This window comes from Capronia coronata (genome assembly GCF_000585585.1).
Source record: "Capronia coronata CBS 617.96 chromosome Unknown acBCG-supercont1.4, whole genome shotgun sequence".
Lineage (NCBI taxonomy): Eukaryota > Fungi > Ascomycota > Eurotiomycetes > Chaetothyriales > Herpotrichiellaceae > Capronia > Capronia coronata.
The window spans coordinates 760,044-779,333 of NW_006912896.1; the positions used below are offsets into that span (position 1 = coordinate 760,044).

Sequence of the window (19,290 nt, forward strand, 5' to 3'; positions counted from 1 at the left end):
GCGGCGTTAACCACCAAATTCGGCGGGAAGTTGAGCCCCCCGCGATTCAGAACATGCGCTAACTTCACACGTGTAGAGATTGTGGTTGTAAGTTGTGGCGCGCTGCTCGTGACTCAAATTTGAGCCTACCTATAGTAATAATAAGCCCATCAACCCCAATCCCAGTGATGAAATGCGCGGGCACCCCAGCTTATTATTGTAGAGGGAAGCTGAGGAGGCTTTTATCATCATGACCTTACGTACCCAGGTATAGAGAAGAATTATCTGCTTGATATACTACTGGCTGGTTGGCAAGCTTCCAGGTGCCCTGTGTCGTTTCAAGCCCTAGTACCTTAGTAAATAAGGTAGTAGTCATCCTGCTTTACCTCCCTCCGCCTGCGCCATCCTGCCTGTTGACCTTTATTAACCCTACGGGCCGTTGGTGCTTGTTCGTTCTTCCCCTGGGCTGGTCTAGGCCTTGAACTTCCGTGTGCCGCTTGCACTGGCATCGTTTCCCCAGTGCTCCATCAGCAGCTAACTGGGTGCGGGCTCTCATGTGAGCAAAAATCTCCACCTCGGCCTCCATTGCCTGCACCAACTTGGAACACCACCACGGCGGACAATGTCATTTAAGCTGTCGTTCAAAGGCTTCTTCTTGCTCTTGGATTCTCGCCGGCGGGTAGAGACAATCCTCCCCTCCCACTGCAAACTATGACAGTGGTGAACTTTCGCTGCCGTCGCCCTTGTCACCGACGCCAATATGCTCACCCGCATTCCCCCACAAACCCGCACCAGCTACTCCGAATACCATGACTACGCGCAAAAGCCCGACATGATCGTGTCCCAACCGCAACACCTCTCCTCAACTACTCACCCAAACCCATCGGCATATGACACCGACAACCTCCAAGCTGGACGTAAAAGAAGCGAATCGGAACTCGATGGGAATGATTCGACCGAACGAGGGGCCGTCCGCCGGCGGATCAGTCGAGCCTGTGACCAGTGCAATCAATTGCGCACAAAATGTGACGGGAAACAGCCTTGTGCACATTGCACTGTCAACTCCTTGGTCTGCGAGTATGCGCGAGCTCATAAAAAGAGAGGGAGGGCTCCTAAGAAAGAGATGGAGCCTGGTGACGAGGCACATTACACATCATCCCAGGCGGTTGCAGACAATCATTCGGCTTTTGCCCAGTCGGCGGGCGCCCAAGAGTACTCGAGCACAGCTTATTCTGGCCGGGAGGGCATTGTCGAGGCAACGGCAGTGCCTCCGGACAACACATCTTTGACCGGGGCCTTCGAACGCGGTCACCACCAAAACTCCTTCTTCACTGGCTTTGATCCCTCACCCGGGATGGGAATGGCAAACACGGGGCAGATACATGATATGGATCCGTCGATGGTCTCCCAGATGCCTCAATCCAGGAGCATAGATTTTGCGGTCTCGAACCAGGCCTATCCAACTTCGACGCTGGAATCTATGCACGTTACGGGAACGGCACAAGGCTTTGGCTTTCCTCTGGGAGATGACTATTCGGTCGCCTTCATGGGTAAAGCCCCTATGGTTGAGTCGCCAGACTGGCTAGCTCTCACGTCCCCTATGTTCATCAGCGAACCTTTGCCGGTTCAGCCTCGTGTTACAGACACGCTGAAATATCCTGTCCTTCGCCCTCTGCTTCCTCACATTGATCCCATCATTCCTCAAGTTCTCGCCTGCGACCTCTTGGAGCAATACTTTACAAGCTCGACCTCGGCGTATCTGAGGCCCGCCAATCCGTACATTCTCGGATACGTCTTCCGCAAGAAATCAATTCTTCACCCTACCGATCCCCGACCCTGCACCCCGGCATTGCTTGCCAGCATGCTTTGGATAGCAGCGCAAACGAGTGACGCTGCATTTCTCACCACACAGTTAGACGCACGAGCACGGATCTGTCAACGATTGCTGGAACTCACTATTAACATGCTGAAGCCTTTAGTCCATAGCCATCCGAACACTTCTGCGGCAACGCCGAACTCCCATTATCCTCATATGCTTGCTAACGATGCCGGACTTGGAGCACTGGTTGTGCCAACCCAATCCGGACCCCCGGGGGTGGACCGATCACAGGTTGACAATCTCGCAACGTATATCCATCTAGCAACGGTAGTGTCAGCAAGTGAACGCAAGGCAGCCAGCCTTAGATGGTGGAATGCCGCTTGGTCACTTGCTCGAGAAATTCGGTTAGGGCGCGAATTACCGCCCAATCCTCGGGAGCACGATGGCGACGAGAATGGCAGCGCCCGCCATCCCACAGACAATTCGGTTGAAGGTCGGAAAGACTCCATGGATGACACGCGTCGCAAGGCCGTGGGCTATGTGAGTGAAGAAGAAAGAGAAGAACGACGGCGGATTTGGTGGCTCTTGTACATGCAAGATCGTCATCTGGCTCTGTGCTACAACAGACCAATGTTCTTCCTCAACAAGGAGTGCGAGAATCTGCTCCAGCCGTTGGATGATGATGCCTTCCAGGCGGGACGCTTCGATAGAGGGTCGGATTCCAAGCATCGAAGGCGAGGGTTGAACATTGAATGCACGTCGCACAGCGTGTTCGGATATTTCCTACCTTTGATGGTCATCCTGGGCGAGATCCTTGATCTCAACCATGCCCGCAACCGTCCTCGTTTTGGGCCGAGGGCGAAACAACCCAAGAACTGGGATGAGCACACGGACGAGATCACTCAACAGCTCGAAACTTATAAACAGAGCTTGAAGGACTTTGCAGCTTATGGGGGCCACGTCCTCGACTCCACGCACAATGATGTGGTGACCCCGTCGGTGGTGTCTGCGGGCACCAACGAGTCATATCCTGCTTCCGAGTTGGCCTTACAAACCAAGACCGTGGTGGCCTATGGAACCCACATTATGCATGTGCTACATATTCTCTTGACCGGCAAGTGGGATCCTATTGCCCTCCTCGACGACAACGATCTGTGGATTTCCTCGCAGTCCTTCGTCACGGCGACCGGCCACGCCGTGAGTGCCGCAGAAGCTGTTGCCGAGATCATTGAAGATGACCCCGATCTGAGCTTCATGCCATTTTTCTTCGGAGTTTATCTGCTCCAAGGCAGTTTTTTGCTGCTCCTGTTTGCGGACAAACTTCAAGGTGACGTGAGTCCAGATGTTGTTAAGGCCTGCGAGACGATTGTCCGGGCGCATGAGGCTTGTGTGGCCACGTTGGACACCCAGTACCAGGTAAGTAGCTCGGTGTCTGTGGCATGCAAGAGCATCTGAGCTGACTTAGGGGACAAGCGAAATTTTCGAAAGGTGATGCGCTCAGCTCTGCAACAAGTTCGTGGACGCGTGCCAGAAGATTTGGCTGAGCAGCAGCACTGGAGACGTGAAGTGCTTGCCCTATACCGATGGACAGGGGATGGAACAGGACTTGCATTGTGAACGCGGAGATTATAACATTATAACTGATAGTCAAGCAGGCTATAGCTGGAAAGCGATAGGCTGTCGAGGTACAGCTGGGGATGTTTTCCGCCCACACTTGGATTTACCAGATGTGCTCGCTCACGAGCGTGGTCTCCAACTCAACGGCGGAAATGGAGTCCCAAATAACGATCACGAAGTATGGGGCGATGAAGCAACGATGACATTGTCGGGTATATCAGTGAATATGAAGGTTACCTACCTCAAAAGCAACAAGGCTTTGTAAGAGAGACCGTGAACGGGTCAGGCTGCGAAAAGCGGGATCTCTACGATGTAATATTAACGGACGCGAGGCAAGGATGGACGTGTTGACGGAGTCAATGGTAAGCACAACTAGTGACTGCAAGTCAGGGACGCTCCCTGTGGGCGCTCTCATGAATAATAGCCAGTGTACTTTGGTAGTAGTGCTTCTCTCAGGTCAAATGCTCTCTCTAGTGATTCTTGACATGATAGCACTGATAGGTGCCGGTGTCAGCAAGAGACCTAGGAGTCCCCTTCAGATACGTACATTAGCACGCATTATCATTATTGTAGATGACGGTACAATACGTAAATGTGATTATCAGGCGCGGAGAATCCTAGGCGGGTGGCTTGCAGGCGCTTTCCAGGCTTCCAGACTTTCCTACTTTTCATTCGCGGGCCCCTTCAGCCGCCACCAGCCCAAGTGTCCATCTCAGACATCGACCAAAACCCAGCCAACGACAATCTCGTCCACCCGATCCATCATCAGTCAGTCCTCCTCTAGCCTAACCCTGCCGCTGTGGTATTGAGCCAACGCCACGCAGCACGAGTCGACCGATCAAGAGCTGGAAGAAGAGAAAGAGATGTTTTGGTACACCTATACGCAAAGAGGAATCTGTCTCTACAAGCCAAGGAGGATAAGCAGAAAACACAGGAGTAAATGATGACCAGGTAATCAAGAGAAGAGACTCCTTGGGAGCACAGAGGACGAACCGACCAGAGAGACATTTTCAAGTGCATCCATGTCACCGCTGTCGTTGTTACTATCAAAAGATCCGGTCAAGCCACCGACCACCTCAAGTCTAACACACCCACGACACCCGTCTCGTGCAAAAAAGACTTCCCTAGGCTGGCATCCCCATCCATGTCTGCCAGCCCAGTGGTTATCGATATTGAAAATGCCCCCAACTCCGAGTCCTCCCAATCCCTCGGTGGCTGCCCATCCCCTGTTCCTCGCCATCTCCCCGACGGTAATCCATCTACGACCCTCTCTATCGGTGTATGAGCTTCTTTTCTACTTACACTTCCTCATACATTCTCATCTCTTTCTCTTCCGACTTTCGTTTAGCCATATTCCGTACGATCTCTACACGCTGCGTCGTGAATAGTCAGCCTTATACCAGTCGAGTCGAATTGAATATCGAAGCCCGACATTCGTTCACCACGCTTTTCTCCTCTTCGACACGTTTCAGCAATGGCCTGACGATTACAACCCCCGAGGCGCATACATCTGAAATCTCGCCGATTCCTGCAGATTGTCCCCTTGTTCCCTCATGCTTATCGACCTGGCCTTACTGCAAGTCAGAGGCCAGACCGCCAGTTCTAATTGTGGTCGATCCGGGCCCGACAGCATCGCGTCTGAGCAGCCCGATCGCCTAGCTTGCCAGATACTTCCTCGATCACCCACCGCGTTCACCCCAGCGCACCGGATACTCCCAGGCGGGCACCTGGGAGCATCCATCAGACACCCAAAAGACCTAACGACTCTCTACCCCATCCGAGCGAACTGTCTCCAGCCATGGCAACTATGGCTCCGCCCCGTACGACAGGTCAGTAATGGGTGCTGTCTCAGCCGGAAAAGCTTACTTTGCAAACGTCAATCACTGGGTACCAGTGTCGGGCTTACCAACTAGTGGCCCATTTGACGTCTTGCACTACAACCCCATCCTGCCCGCTTGCTACCATCTCCACATCCCTGCCATTGCATTTCGAACTGATGGTTTTTCTACATCTACCCATGTCTGTCCAACGGTACTAACATGTCTGTTTCCTTTCCGTCCAGACAATTTCGATATGACCAAGTTACAAAAGTCGTTAAAGCAACAACAGCGGCTCTCAGTCCGTAACAGCCCGCATGTCGCCAAATTGACACCGGCCGAGATTCGGTCATTGAACCACAGTGCATTGGCCTCGAAAGCAGGTAGCCAGTCTAGTTCGAAAGGGGCTTCCCCAGCCAGGTCGAGGCGCTCGACCAACGTCACTCCGCCAGCGAGTCTCGACCATCCACCGGCCTCTGAAGCGCAAAAGCGCAACAGTTCCATCTCAAGACACTCGAGTCTCAACATAACTACGCCACCCATCACGCCGACTGATCATCGAAGGTCATCCCAGTCCAGTAGACATGGCCCTAGTCCAGTTCAAGCTCAGGGAAATGGCACCCCGGTCCACTCTCCACGTCCTCGAGGATCGACCCAAGCAGCCTTCATGGTGGCCAACGGAATCTCCTCTCGGCCTTCCAGCTCCGGATCCTCAATATATCGTGGACTCCCCACTTACAGAGGGCCTGAGGTTACTCGGACGGGGTCACTGAATATGCTTGAACGACCTCCGCCAAACATTGTCGCAAATCCTCTATCTTATTTCTCGAGACCACGACAGAGCGTCGTCGGCTCGTCACCCGACCGTGGTCGACACCATTCCCAAGACTCTGATGGACCTCGAGCTCAAAGTCTGCGCAGTGCTCGTACCAAATCTCTGCACAGCCTCAACGACCCACCTTCCAGGCCGGCTAGCCCACCCAGAGTTACTGATTCTCCCGTATCAATGCTTGTTGAGGAGACCGGGAAGTTTTCTGTCTTGGATGTTGATGACCCTCACAATCAGCCCAAGCTACAAGGTGATGACGAAGGGAACAAACCCGATGCCATCGCAGAACAGATCAAGGAGGAGACGGCTAACGTGCCGGCTTCCTCAATCGGCCAGCAAACCCAGATCCAGGAAGAGCAGTCTCCGAAGAAGGATCCCAGGAAGAGGTTTACCATCGTCGGTGGACTATTTGGGAAAGATAGAAATGGTCTAGATGGATCGGACAGTACAGGCAAGCTGAAGAAGATCAGGCGGCGCACGATGTCCGCTCCTAAAGAGCGCGAAATTGAGAAGCCAGCAGCTGAGACCTGTACGCATGCCACGGTCAAAGAAGGGTCCAACATGGAGGAAGCGACCGCTGCGCACGGTGATTTTGCCACGCATCCAGCTGTTCGACCTTTGTCTCTCATCATTCCAGCCCAGTTTGAGGGAAAGGAAAAGCAGATCGATGCCGGCCCCGTCTATGCTCGATGCGACTGCTGCGGTAAACTGAAACGTCCTCCGGGCTTTGCAAGTGAGCTTAGTCCGGTGCTCGAAAACGAGAACTTGAGGACAAACTTCAGTTTCGAGATCGAGCGGACATCCCTAATTGTACGGAGGAGACGAAGCTCCGATGTTAGCCGAGACAAATTCACACCGATCATTCCCATCGAAGTCGGTGAGAACGAGACTCGTCAAGCGGCAATTGAACCGTACAAAGGGCCGAAAGGTCCAGTCAGCCCGGTCAGCCCGGTCAGCCCACCTAGACAACCGATACTCGCAAGCAAGGCAAGTCCTAGAAAGTCAAAGAGGCACTCTGATCCACCCAGGTTCGTCCGGTTTGGAAGTCTGCATGGGCGGAGAAATACCGACCCAACCGTTATTGATGAGGAAGAGGAGGTTGAGGTGGAAGTCGGCACACCCATGGAGGATGCCGGTAATTTCAAAATCCAAGACTTTGCTCCTGTGGAGGAAGTCTCAAAAAGCCGACCCCTTGTTGAACAAGAGGGAAATGGCGCCTCTTCCGTTGAACAGTACTGCCTGTTATCTGCCACCACTGAAACAGCGGCTCCCGACATCTCAAGACCAACGACGAAACCGTTCCAACCGCCCAACTTCTCCAGACCAGCGCGCCAAACCATCCGAACGATCGAGACTCGAACTGCGGAGCAGCAGGCAACAAGTGGCCCAACATCTCCGGCAGAGCAGCCAAGATCGTTGCTTAGCCTGCCTGAACCGTCTCTCGGGCCACAGTTTGCACGAAGCAACACCATCTTGAGAAGTTTCGTCTGGGAATCGCCCAAGACGGTCACCGATCATGACCGCGCAGTACTCGGCATGGACTTGAGTAGTTCTCCTACGGCGAATGGAGGTGGTGCTTTCTCAGCAGCCATGAGTCAGCCGCAGACTCAGCTGCTGGACCCAAACCATCGGAAGGGGCACAAATGGGTTGCTGAGGTCATGGCCGTGTGAGCGTTGCGGAGTGATGAGATCTTTATGAGATGAATGCACAGTATATTATAGGGTTCGACTCTCCGGGTATCTAATCCTGAGCGAGCGAACTAGCGACATATAACGAAGAATGGAAACGCCCATTAAGAAGGATTGTTCCACGACGACGACGATGATGACGTTTATGGAAAATAAGATATGAGCTGTTATGATATAAAAAGGTTATTTGATATTGATTACATACATGATCTAGTGTTTGACCACCTATAGGAGGTTGTCGTGGCTGAATCTCGGTCGATGAGGCATGCTATGACATTGACATGACAAGGGTACGTACTTACTACCAGATAAGATCTTGCTTTTGCTTGCTGGGGGTTCCAAGGGGGTCGTCTCTATTAATCGAGGCAAAGGCTGAATCATTTATTTGACTTGCTTCGACGGAGACCAGGTGTCCAGGCATGATACGTACATAGTAGTATGTGCAATGAATCCCAATCTCGACCCTTTGTTTGGTCCAGTGAGGCCTCACACCACATGTACCGTACCTTACGTAGGATTAGTATCATCAAAATCAAGTCAAGGGGTGTGGAATGAAATGGAGTGTCAATCAAGTGCTAGGCCTCTCGATCGACTTGACGAACAGCATTCATAAAAATGAGCGTTGGTTCAAGTTGGCGACCAAAGTGCCCCCTCAAGATAAGGTAAGTTTGTACAATTTGATGCCAACTCGACAAGACAGCCTTGGACTATCATCTTCATCTCGCCTAATCCAACAATCATTACAACTGATGACTCGTTAATGTCGGAATATGTTTTGCAGATCGCATTTCCATCAAACGCCATGCATCAACGCCGTGCATCTAGTCCAACGCGACTAAACCATAAAGATATATCCATCCCTCCCTGGTCTCTTCTCTACAAGCCAGCCCCGATCTTGCCGGCGGCCTCGGCAGCAACACTCTCTTCGTACCATGTCTTGATCCGGGCCGCCTTCTCGGGGCTTCGGACTTTGACGTCCATCTGGAACGGAAGAGGACCTCCGATCAGGTTGGGGGTGAAGGCCATGGAGTCGGGCCATTTCGGCTGACCGTTGGCATCTTTGACTGGGTGCAGCTCGAAACAGCCGACGATGCTGCCGCACGAGACGAGCAGCTCAGCTTCGGTGACTTCGATGCCGGGACACATGCGGCGGCCCATGCCGAACCCGTGGTGGCCCATCAGGCGCGGATGCTCCGTCAGAGGCTCCTTGTAGGTGGGGAATTCCTTCTCCAGCCATCGGCCGGGGTTGTAGGTCTCGGCGTCAGGGTAGAGCGCCGGGTTGCGGGAAAGAGCGAGTTCGACGGCATGGATGACGGCACCCTTGGGAAGGAAGTAGCCGTTCCATTCGTCGTCTTCCTCGAGGAGACGCGGCACGCCCAGCGGCACCGGTGGGCGCCATCGGAGACACTCCTTGATCGCAGCTCGAAGAATTGGCAGGCTCGGGGCATCAGTGACCTCAATGACCCGGTCGCCGATCACCGCGTCGTATTCCTCGCGAACCTTCTCCTGCCACTCAGGATGAAGAACCATGGCCAGGAAGAAGCAGTACAGAGGACCACCGATGGTGAAGATGGCCACCGTCACCAGCATCCCAACGGCGTAGGCGGCCTCGTGGTCGTCAAATCCAAACGAGCGCGAGCCGCTCTCTTTCTCCTTGCGTTCAAAGTATGTCCGGGCGTAGCTGATGGGTGCGATTCCCTTGTCCATGTCCTCGCGGACCTGCTTCATCAGACCCTTCCACAGCTTCTCCTCCTTCTCGCGTCGTTCCCGCACCTTGCGGATGGAGGGGTTGAGCCACTCCGGCAGGCTACCGAGCATGGGCAACAGATTGGTGACGGATCCGGAGGGCGAGATTTGGGGGATGAATTCCCCGGCATTCTTGCAGTGGGCAGCAGCAGATGCCGGGCTGCCATATCCCAGCCGGGCACTGATGCGGCCGCAATAACGATCGGTCAGAGCAAAGTGGTCCTTGGGGTCGATCAGGAGCTTGTAGAGGAAGCGCTTGCACTCGTGGCTGACATAGCCGTAGTACTTCGAGTTGAAGCCCTGGGTCAGAACGGTGTGGGCGAACTTGCGCTGGTTGCGCCAATGGTCTAGCACAAGTCAGCCAGCGTACTCTGTCATGATGGGCGGGGGCCGAGCTCTTACCGTCATGGGCAAGAAGTGGGAGATATTGGCCCTGGGAATCGCTTCCAGGCACGGCAGGCACCTCGGGCCGCGAGGAATAAATCCGGGCCTTTTTGCACAACAGGTCATAGGCAATGTTGCTGTCGCCGATCCAAATATGCATCTCACCACAGATGGTGGAGCGGAAAATCCCACCATATTCATCACAAAACTTTGCCATGGCGTACCACGGCGCGTTGGGATCGACATCGTGCACGCGTCCAAGCCAGGGGATGGTGCTCGTCGGACCCGGGATGAGCTTGAGGCCTGGTGGGGGCTTGTCTCGTTGCGAATACTTGAAGATCTGGATGGCAGCCACGAGCAAAAAGATGCCGGTGCCAATGAACCACTTGTAGGTCCCGATGGCATTCACGGCCGTTTGAGGCTGGAAAAGAGCGTCCGACGTCTCATTGGGACTGAGGTAGTGAGAGATCTGGGTCATGATGACCGACGGCGAGATCGAGGCCGCCATGGTGATGTGAGGACTGCGGCACGGGCACGGCGTTGAGGAGTGGAGGGAGGGGAGGGGGTCTAACGAAGGAGGCAGGTCATCAGATATAAGGGATAGTACGTAGGTAGGGGACGAAAAGGAGACGAGGGCCTTGAGGTGGAGGAAGCCGTAGGATCGCAGATCAATTCATGGTTGGTATTAACATAGTATCAAGCTGGAGTTGGCTAAGGGGGGGCCGGCCCATAGGGAGGCGCAGTTGGATTCAGGACCGATGACACTGGAGAAGCAACAAGAAGTCAGAATAGTCCGTCGACTAACTAACCGTAGAGACAGCTGCAGTTGAGTGAGTGAGTGGTTCCCGTCAACTACCCAGGAGGTCACCGTGGTTGCACCGTCAGAAGGCCAGGAAATTTGACTGATGATGGCGATACAGAATACAACAAATGGCTGGTCGTAAGCTCGTACTAGCGTGTCTTCAGCCTGATACCGTCTAACCCGATTGACGGTAGTTCCGCTGCACTGGGTGCTATAATTGGGATGAACTCTCAATGGCCATTGGCTCTCCGCAATGTTCCCCTGATACCGCAGCCACGGGCCACTTGGCTGAGATTGGTATCTCCGTAGTTCGTTAGGGCCCTAGAGTCCGTCAAATCATGTATCGGTTAATACCACGTAGCCTCCAGGGGCGACTCAAACACGGCCCCCGGCTGGTTCTGGGTGGACCGCCTGTGTGTATTTTATTCCATTGGCACCCGGCACTACCAGGCTGATGGCGGCCTAAGCGAGAAACTGGGCCAGGGGGTGGAATTGGGTTTGCCTGAAAACAGTGACGACCATAACCTCTACTATGTACGTAGTACACCGGAAGGCACCTTCATATCATGCCATAATTCAATCCAGCACAACGTCCTAGATATAATGATGGCTGGTGCCTAAATAACTTGATTGTAAAAAGTGCCCCTGGGGTGGCCTTCTGTCCCTCTATATGCTTCGAACAAGGCTGTCTGTCTGTCAATGGCCACTCATACCATCAGATTAGGCGGAATCGAATACCTACTTTGATCATTCAGAGAATGTGTCTCGGTCATACCATCGAAGGTTAAATCATGAACATTTGTCACAGCCGTAGCAACAACATGACGATGATGCAGCTTGCAGGCATTTATTGGAGTTGGAGCTTCCCCCTCCAGGCTCAGCCTTGCCTCCCCACGTGACGGTGCATCAGGCTGAGTATTTCTTGGCGTCAAGCTCGCTTCGTCTCGGACTTTCGCTACTGCTACGTAGTACTAGTATCTGGTGCAAGTCTTCGTGCTGTTCAGCGCCTATTGGAACTTCATATTGACCCTCCTTGCAGCGCATTGCACCAGACTACACTAACCCGTGCCGTTTAGTATTTACTGGTCGCCCGGTGACTGCAACTTCTGCCCTCTCACGATGCTTAAGAAAGACCCTCGATAAGCCGACTGCGCGCCAATGCGCGTGAAAATGGGCCAGAGGGCTTAACAATGGGAAAGACGGCCTATCATTCCACGTCCTATGCCGAGAAGCATGATTGAGAGGATGGCGTCCTCGACCCACACCCTAGACCCCGTCTATTTGCCTTACTGGCCAACCTGTAAGAATGCCGTCACTTGGTCACCCGAACATCTGGCTGTCGCCGCAGGTGAAGTTGTGCATATTCTTACACCCCGTGAATCTTCACATCCCCAGCTCTATGCTGGCAACACACAGTGGGATACCTTCACTTTGCGTGTCAATTTGTTCGAGCAAGAGGAATGGCCATACCAGACCCTGGCTCCCCTCAGGGACTTTTCACTGGGCGAGGAGCTTTCTGACTCTACTATCGTCTCAATCGCATGGTCTCCTGCAGGATTGGGCATCTACAGGCGCAGCATTCTGGCTATCTTGACCTCAAATCTTGTCCTCTCGTTCTGGGAATCTGATGGTAGATTAGGAATGTGGAAGCGAACTTGCATTGTCAACCAAAACCTACCCACTGGGGAGTCTGACAAAGTTAGACGAAGACGAAGAATTCGCGCTTTCTGCTGGTTTCCCCAGATGACATCTTTCGAGGCCTCCAGATGGGGTCCCCAACTGCTGGCGGTTGCGGACGATGATAAAACTATCCTAGTCTTTCACGTTCAGAAGCACAGCACAGCAGCCTTTGGGGGATGGTCGTTCGAGCTTATGGCAAAACACGCCTTTCAGAACGCGGACTTGCAATTGACGGGCATGAACTCGTTACGGGCCATGCTTTCCACATCATCGCCCATATCGAAGCTCGAGACAACGGATTGGGAAGCCCAACAGGAGACAGACTCAATTTCTAGGACAGATGTTCTAACCATGGAGGTGAGCTTGGGTCAGTGCACTGAGCCGAAGCACCTTTCCGTCCAAGTGGAGCGTGCATTTGGGAAAACGGCAGGCAATCATCGTCCTTCCCACAATCTGAAAGTGTCAATGATAGATTCTCAGTCACCCGACATTCGATTGACGAACCAACCGTTGTTGGAGCCATATTTTGAACCAGCAATCATCAAGCTCCGCTCCGAGTTCAGCGAACAATTCGATCTTGGTGGCAAAGTGAGGGTAAGGACCTGGGGCACGGCGATGTCGTTCGATAAGACCATGGCTGCGATCTGCATCTCCTGCCATCCATCTGATATGATTGAGTATGGCATACCCTCCAGTCAGCGGACGGTGGTGTTGTTCGCTCAGCTACAGCAACCCTCGATAAGTGAGACTCAAATGCCGAACAAAAGTGATACCGCTGTCCATGAGGAGATTCTCAGCTTTATCACACAGGCTCCTGCAGACTGGGTCAAGACAGATATGGATGGGAAGATCGTCCACAATGCGGCAGCTCTGGTGTTGTCCAATCCCAAAGATCATTCGGCAATGGTCACGTGGGCAACCTCGATACTGGGTCAAGGCCCAGGTAGCCACACAGAGTCCAAAGGCGGCAGCAGGATGCAGCCGAACGACGCAATGGATTTGGATGCAGGTACAGACGCCTCCATCGAGCATAATGGTGTCCCTGCTGCACTCGCGACTGAAGAGACTTGCGAGATTTGCGAGGCCTCCATACCGTTCAGCCCATCGTCGGATGCAGCAAAGTGCGTCAACGGCCATCAATTCACCAGATGCGGTCTCTCGTTCGTCGCCATCCAAGAGCCAGGAATTTGCAAGTACTGCGCCAAATGCGGAAGGCAATTCCTCGATCCCGGGAAGCTGGAATTCGAAAATGGTCCAAGCTTGAGTCAAGCGTTATTCGACAAGTTCGATGTTTGCCCATATTGCCAAGGCAAGTTTCGGGGATGAGATTGGAATGCGGCTCGTGATGAATCTTCGTGTCACCATGATCATCCCGGCTGCAAACAGATTCACATGGGTACATTTTCGAGCGCCAACATATATGACGCGTTGGTTGTTCTTTGTTGTCGTCCGAAAAGGCCAACTTATCCCACAGCTGCGCTCAGTAACCGCCGTCGGCGTCCTTTCTCGACCTACCACTGCCGCAAACGGCAATGTTCTTTCACCGGCGACACCACTGCAAGCAAACCACCATGGCGCCTGTTATAATGTCTTTCCACAAGGGGACGACATTCGAGCGCTTTGAGATACTTCAAGTCGATCTGTATCTGTATCCATGGTTTTCAACCCGACGAGTCCCATTCGTGCCTTTGGCCACAAACCTGTCATTGTTTCTCGAACTGCCGCACCACCGAGCGAAGTTGCTCCTGCTGAGAAGAACTCGACCATGTCGCCCGCAGAGATCCCTCGTTCCCCGTCGCCTCTCACTGGCTGGCGAGGAGGAGTTTCACGCCTGATGCGACAGTCCCAGGAGCGAAATCCAGCTCAAGAGGTCAGTCGATGGTCCAAGACCACTACGGAATCAGAGGCATCCGAAGCGTTGCAGGCGCCACCGCCTAAAAAGACGAATGTTTTGAAGAAGAAGACCAAGCAGAACAGAAATTCAAAGGACACTACACATTCTAGCCCAGTCGACCCCTCCTACGATCCTATCACCAAAACACTGCGGCCTATAGGGGACGCAGGGATGCCTACACTTGCTGTGACGGGCCCAGATGAACCTCGATCCTTTTACGACTCTGGCTCCGACGATTCCAGCGACGCTGAGCATGTCATCCATCGAGCAAGCAGTGTACGAGTGGCCAGACCACACATTGTCCAACACAGTAACGCCTCAGGCGGCTCGGTTCCAAAGTTATATTCTCCCCAGTCGGCGAAACCGAAGGAAGAGCAGGCAGTAGCGGAGGCTTCGGCCCCACGTATCTCAGAGCTCAAGAAACTCCAAGATATGGCTGCATCTGCGGAGCGACGACAGAAGAGGAGCGTTTCCGGTTCGCCAGCGGACGCCTTGAAAGCATTGGAAGGTCACCACTCGGATACGGGAACGACGGCTGCTTCCACACAAGCGTCGACAACTGCCGGCCCATCAGAGCAGAACAACACCATGAAGGGAACCATTCTCGAGTTCCCCGACACGCCCGGCAAGCTTGAAGCCCTGGATACTCTCCCAACCCCGATGGGCGGATTTGGATCACTCCGCATGCCTAGCACCAGCACCAGCAGCAAAACGGACACTACACACTCGAGCAGGACCTATGTATCGCCAGGATCCATCGATGGGCTTCGCTCAAACCCCGTTACCGAGACAGACAAAAGCCTGTCTCGGGCGATTTCTGCTCCTGTCCGCAATCCCGCACGTCGCGTGATGATCCGCCCTTCGGACCTGATCATCAACCGGACGAACAACGACCCCAAACTTTTCCGCGAATCGATCGTCAGCACCCCCTACCCATCCCGATACAGCAGTACCGGCGACATCGACGCAGAAAAAGCGACAAACACACAAGACACCCGAACGCCACGGTCGTTGCGCCGCGCTAGACCTTTGTCGCACCACAAAGAGAAGGACGAGGAAAAGGAGAAGGACCCCGATGCACAGGAAAAGGACGAGAAGTCTCACAACCAGCCACCCGAAGTCCCAATGTCCACGAAACCTCTGCACTCTGCGCCAGTGACGTCCCGTTCCGACCGATTCCCATCTCCAGTCGCGCCGGAAGTCTTGTTCCTCGACCTACGGCTGGCACGCCACCCTGCTGCCCGAGTCAGGGTCGAGATCGAAGTCTCCGACAAAACGACATTCGACGACGAAGCTCTCTTCACGCTCATCCGTGAAGCGTACAACGGCAGACTTCTCGGGGTGGTCCGCAGGTTCTTCAGCACGCGGACGCTTTCATATGCCAGCGTTGCCAACAGCAGCGCAGTTGTCATCCCGACAATCACCAATAGCCACAATACTGCATCCGGACTGCGAGGGCTTGGGTTGGGATACTGGCACGGTCTCCCACCGCCTGCGCCTGCGTTGGAAGGAGGTATAGCGGAGATTGATGGCGGCGATTTCGTCAAGCATCTTCTCCGCCCGCGTCACGGACGGCGCAGGAAGATGTGGCTTCTGTGGTTACGCAATAACCAGGACTCCTCCGACTCGCCGGCTGCCCGACGGTCTGGTGTGGTTTCATCCTCGTCAACATACAGTCCTCAGGCGCCTGAAAGCCCGGTGTTTTCGTTCGTGCATTCGCGCCAGGGCAGCAGTAGCGGTGCAGGCACAGGCGTGGCGGGAGCAGGAGTCGGAGTCGGAGTCGTTGGTGTTGGAAACGGAAATGGCAATGGAATCACCCACAACCACGACCACGACCACGACCACGACTTACCATCTTCATTCTCAACCTCTTCACCCAACAATCCCGCCATGCCAACCACCAACCTATCAACCAAACCCAGCATCAGCATCCCCCGCATGCCATTCCAGCAACCCTTCCCCATCGATACATACCGCTCGAAATCCCTACTCGCCACGACTCGCTCTCGTTCACGCCACTACCACCACCTCCAGTATAAGCAACATCACCTCCACTCCGGCCCACCGACGTTGTATCTCCACCACACCTTCTCCCTGCGCAAGATTGTGGCCATGCTATGTCTGAGTTTCTTGTTGGCGATGTTCACGACCACCATGTGGATCCTGTTCGGGGTGCCCGGTCGAGGCGCCGATCAGGGGAACGGCACGACCGAGGTCCAGGGGAAAGAATATCCGCTGAGTTGGCGGAGGGATGCACAGGGTCGGGTTGGCGTCGGGTTGGTTTTGGGGATTGTGGTGCTGGGAATCGAGTTGGTTGGGGAACTGGTTTGGGTCTGGGCGAGTTGGATTCTTGTTTGATTGTGAATGACCTGTCAAATCGTCCATGTCGGTGTCGGTGTCATCGGAAAGAAGATACCTCTGGGTTCCCTCACTTACCTAGGGTGTCTGTCTGAAGGCTTCATTGCATTCTAGTCTATTCCATTGCATGACATGAGAAGAGGACTCGGAGATTTGTTTTGGGGACCCTGCTCCGAGGATCCAAGGAATGCAGAAATGGGAATGCAGACAATGAAATTGAGAATGGACGCAAGGGAGGATGAGACCGAGCGCGAAGACTCGGGAATGTCTGCGGTACTAGCAGTGGTAATTAAGGCACCTACACTAGAGTATGCCTGTCGCTAGGAAGAGAAGAAGGTCCTATCAGGGGTTGCAGCTGGATATCTACTACGAACAGAAACAGATAGCCATGAGGATGAAGTAGTAGTAAACCAACAACGTTGTCTGATGTCTACTATGATATACTAGTATCCCGTGCGTGATACAATGCCACTGCATTCCACGTTGGGCTCCCAAGCTTCATGGTTTTATGGCTTCATGGTTCATGTTGTCATGTCTTCTGCCCAGCACCGCACCAACATCGATTCTCGCCTTCTCGCTCCATCTGGATCACCACATCCATCTTCCGCGAGCGCAAGTACATGTCCACTTTCTGCCTGACATCCTCCAGATCGGCTGTCTGCGCGGCAATGATGTGGATGACGCCCAGGACAGTCGGGTCATCGACTCCGCCACCGCCGCTGCCGCCGCTGCAGGCTTGGCCATCACTGTCCTTGTGGGCATGCCCGTGGGCATGACCGTGGTCGTGGTCGTGGTCGTGGTCGTGGTCGTGACCATGATGGTGACCCGGTTCTTTCTTGATGTCCTCCAACCAGAACTTGGGCACTCTGTAGCCGGCGACGCCGCGGATCTCGGCCACGCCGCCGAGGATGCCGCGCAGGTTGTACTCGATGTCGGAGTTCAGAGACAGCAAAAGAATCTTGGTGGTCGAGGTCACCAAAGGGATCGTGGAGGCGAAGATGAGCACTGCAATGATGCATGACGCCAGAGGATCGAATCCGCTCCAGCCGGTCAGGCGCACTAGGATGGTCGAGCCGACCACGGCGAGCGACCCGAGAGCGTCGGCCATGATGTGCAGGTAGATGCCTTGCATGTTTTCTCCTCCGTGGTGATGGCCGCTGGCTGCTTTCTTGCCTTTGACTGGCGAGGCGGAGGCGGTCAACGGCGTCTCCGCCTCGATGTGGTGGCTGTGTGAATGTGCGTGATCATGATCGTGGTCGTGACCCGCGTGAGAGTGTCCGTGGTCGTCATGGCCGTGTGCATGACCGTGTGCCCCGTGAAAAGCGAAAATCCCAACCAGATTAACGAGTAAGCCGACGGTGCTGACCACCAGGAGTTCGGCCGTGCGACTGACGTCTGCGCCGGAAAAGAGCCGCTCGATTGCTTCATAGACAATCTCAATGCTGATGAGCATTAGGAAAATGCCATTGCCCAGTCCTGCCAGAGTGTCGATCTTGCCGTAGCCATAGGGGAACTTGAGGCTAGGAGGCCATTTGCTCATGACTGCCGCGCAGACACCGACCAACAAGGCCACACAGTCGAAAAACATGTGGATACTGTCACTGATCAAGCCGAGAGATCCTGTCAAGACGCCGTATGTCGATTGAACCACCATAAAACACAAATTCAGGATCATAAAGTAGAATATGCGCCGTGACTCGTCGTCGGCGAGGATGCCATGGAGCAGAGAATAGTTCTCGGTCGACTGTAAAAGTAACTGGGTGGGTTTTGAGAAACTGCGTTGGAACGTAGGTCGGCCCGAGTACGCTTTCGCTTCTGTGTTCCTTCTCTTGGGTATAAATTGAGTGCCCGAGATATCGAGCGAGGGCGCAGGGCTCACGTGCATATGTCGATGAACACTCGTGTCGACAGGCGGCAGTCGAGTCATATCGCTTTGCGTAACAATGGACTCTGAGGGTATCCGTGCCAATGGGAAAGGCGCCGTCAAACGGCTCCCTGTTCGATGCCGCTGATGGGATCGGGAGGGGGTGTGAGAATGCGAGTGTGAATGCGAGTGTGAATGCGAGTGTGAATGCGAGTGTGAATGCGAATGCGAATGCGAGTGCGACGGTGTATGAGGATGTTCATGCTTGCAGTTGTCGGTCGCAGCCACCGGCAAGGTGAAGGTCGCGCTCATGGCTTCTTTCGTAGGCGGCGACAACGAGGCCAGTCCGCGGTTTGGTTCAACATCCAGCTTGATGGTCGTCGCGCGTTGGAGCTCGTGTAACGGTGTAAGTCGAAAGCTTCACGGTCGAAGGGCGCCAGCGCCTCAAGACTCAACGGCTGACACGTCACACAGGGATCAGTCGGTCAGGTTGGTCAGGTCTGTGCAAGCAGAGGCGGACAGCAGACAGCAGTCAAGGGATTTGGGTTCGGTGTTCGGTTCGGCCTGAGATAGACGAAGGTGGGGGATGAATCTGGAATGAGCGTAGCTGGGAAGACTAGCAGCGCAGGATCGAGGAGAGGCAGACCAGGGCTCCGTGTTTTCGTTTCGTCTTCGACTATAGTGAAGATGGCGTACGGTGGCAGTGTAGTGGTCAGGGAGCAATCATAAAATAATGAAGCGATATGTTGAGTTGTTAGCCAGGGGCAGAACCAAGTCAAAATGTAGTGTGCATTGTACAGTAGTAGTGTTTA

General features: G+C 54.0%; 6 protein-coding genes across 6 annotated transcripts; 4 read left to right on the forward strand and 2 right to left on the reverse strand.

Moving 5' to 3' along the window:
• Nucleotides 1-739: 739 nt before the first annotated feature.
• Nucleotides 740-3,415, forward strand: A1O1_04840 (uncharacterized protein; the record flags this gene model as incomplete). The annotated part of the gene is made up of 2 exons (XM_007725729.1): nt 740-3,214; nt 3,272-3,415. The coding sequence occupies 2 exons, from the start codon at nt 740-742 to the stop codon at nt 3,413-3,415; spliced, it is 2,619 nt and encodes an 872-aa protein (XP_007723919.1).
• A 2,073-nt stretch (nt 3,416-5,488) lies between these two features.
• On the forward strand, nt 5,489-7,732 carry A1O1_04841 (uncharacterized protein; the record flags this gene model as incomplete). Its single annotated transcript, XM_007725730.1, has 1 exon — nt 5,489-7,732. The coding sequence occupies one exon, from the start codon at nt 5,489-5,491 to the stop codon at nt 7,730-7,732; it is 2,244 nt and encodes a 747-aa protein (XP_007723920.1).
• An 894-nt stretch (nt 7,733-8,626) lies between these two features.
• On the reverse strand, nt 8,627-10,388 carry A1O1_04842 (uncharacterized protein; the record flags this gene model as incomplete). The annotated part of the gene is made up of 2 exons (XM_007725731.1): nt 8,627-9,843; nt 9,899-10,388. The coding sequence occupies 2 exons, from the start codon at nt 10,386-10,388 to the stop codon at nt 8,627-8,629; spliced, it is 1,707 nt and encodes a 568-aa protein (XP_007723921.1).
• A 1,539-nt stretch (nt 10,389-11,927) lies between these two features.
• On the forward strand, nt 11,928-13,688 carry A1O1_04843 (uncharacterized protein; the record flags this gene model as incomplete). The annotated part of the gene is made up of 1 exon (XM_007725732.1): nt 11,928-13,688. One exon carries the CDS (start codon nt 11,928-11,930, stop codon nt 13,686-13,688), a length of 1,761 nt encoding a protein of 586 aa, XP_007723922.1.
• A 328-nt stretch (nt 13,689-14,016) lies between these two features.
• A1O1_04844 (uncharacterized protein) lies at nt 14,017-16,614 on the forward strand (the record flags this gene model as incomplete). The annotated part of the gene is made up of 1 exon (XM_007725733.1): nt 14,017-16,614. The coding sequence occupies one exon, from the start codon at nt 14,017-14,019 to the stop codon at nt 16,612-16,614; it is 2,598 nt and encodes an 865-aa protein (XP_007723923.1).
• A 529-nt stretch (nt 16,615-17,143) lies between these two features.
• A1O1_04845 (uncharacterized protein) lies at nt 17,144-18,541 on the reverse strand (the record flags this gene model as incomplete). The annotated part of the gene is made up of 1 exon (XM_007725734.1): nt 17,144-18,541. The coding sequence occupies one exon, from the start codon at nt 18,539-18,541 to the stop codon at nt 17,144-17,146; it is 1,398 nt and encodes a 465-aa protein (XP_007723924.1).
• Nucleotides 18,542-19,290: the final 749 nt, after the last annotated feature.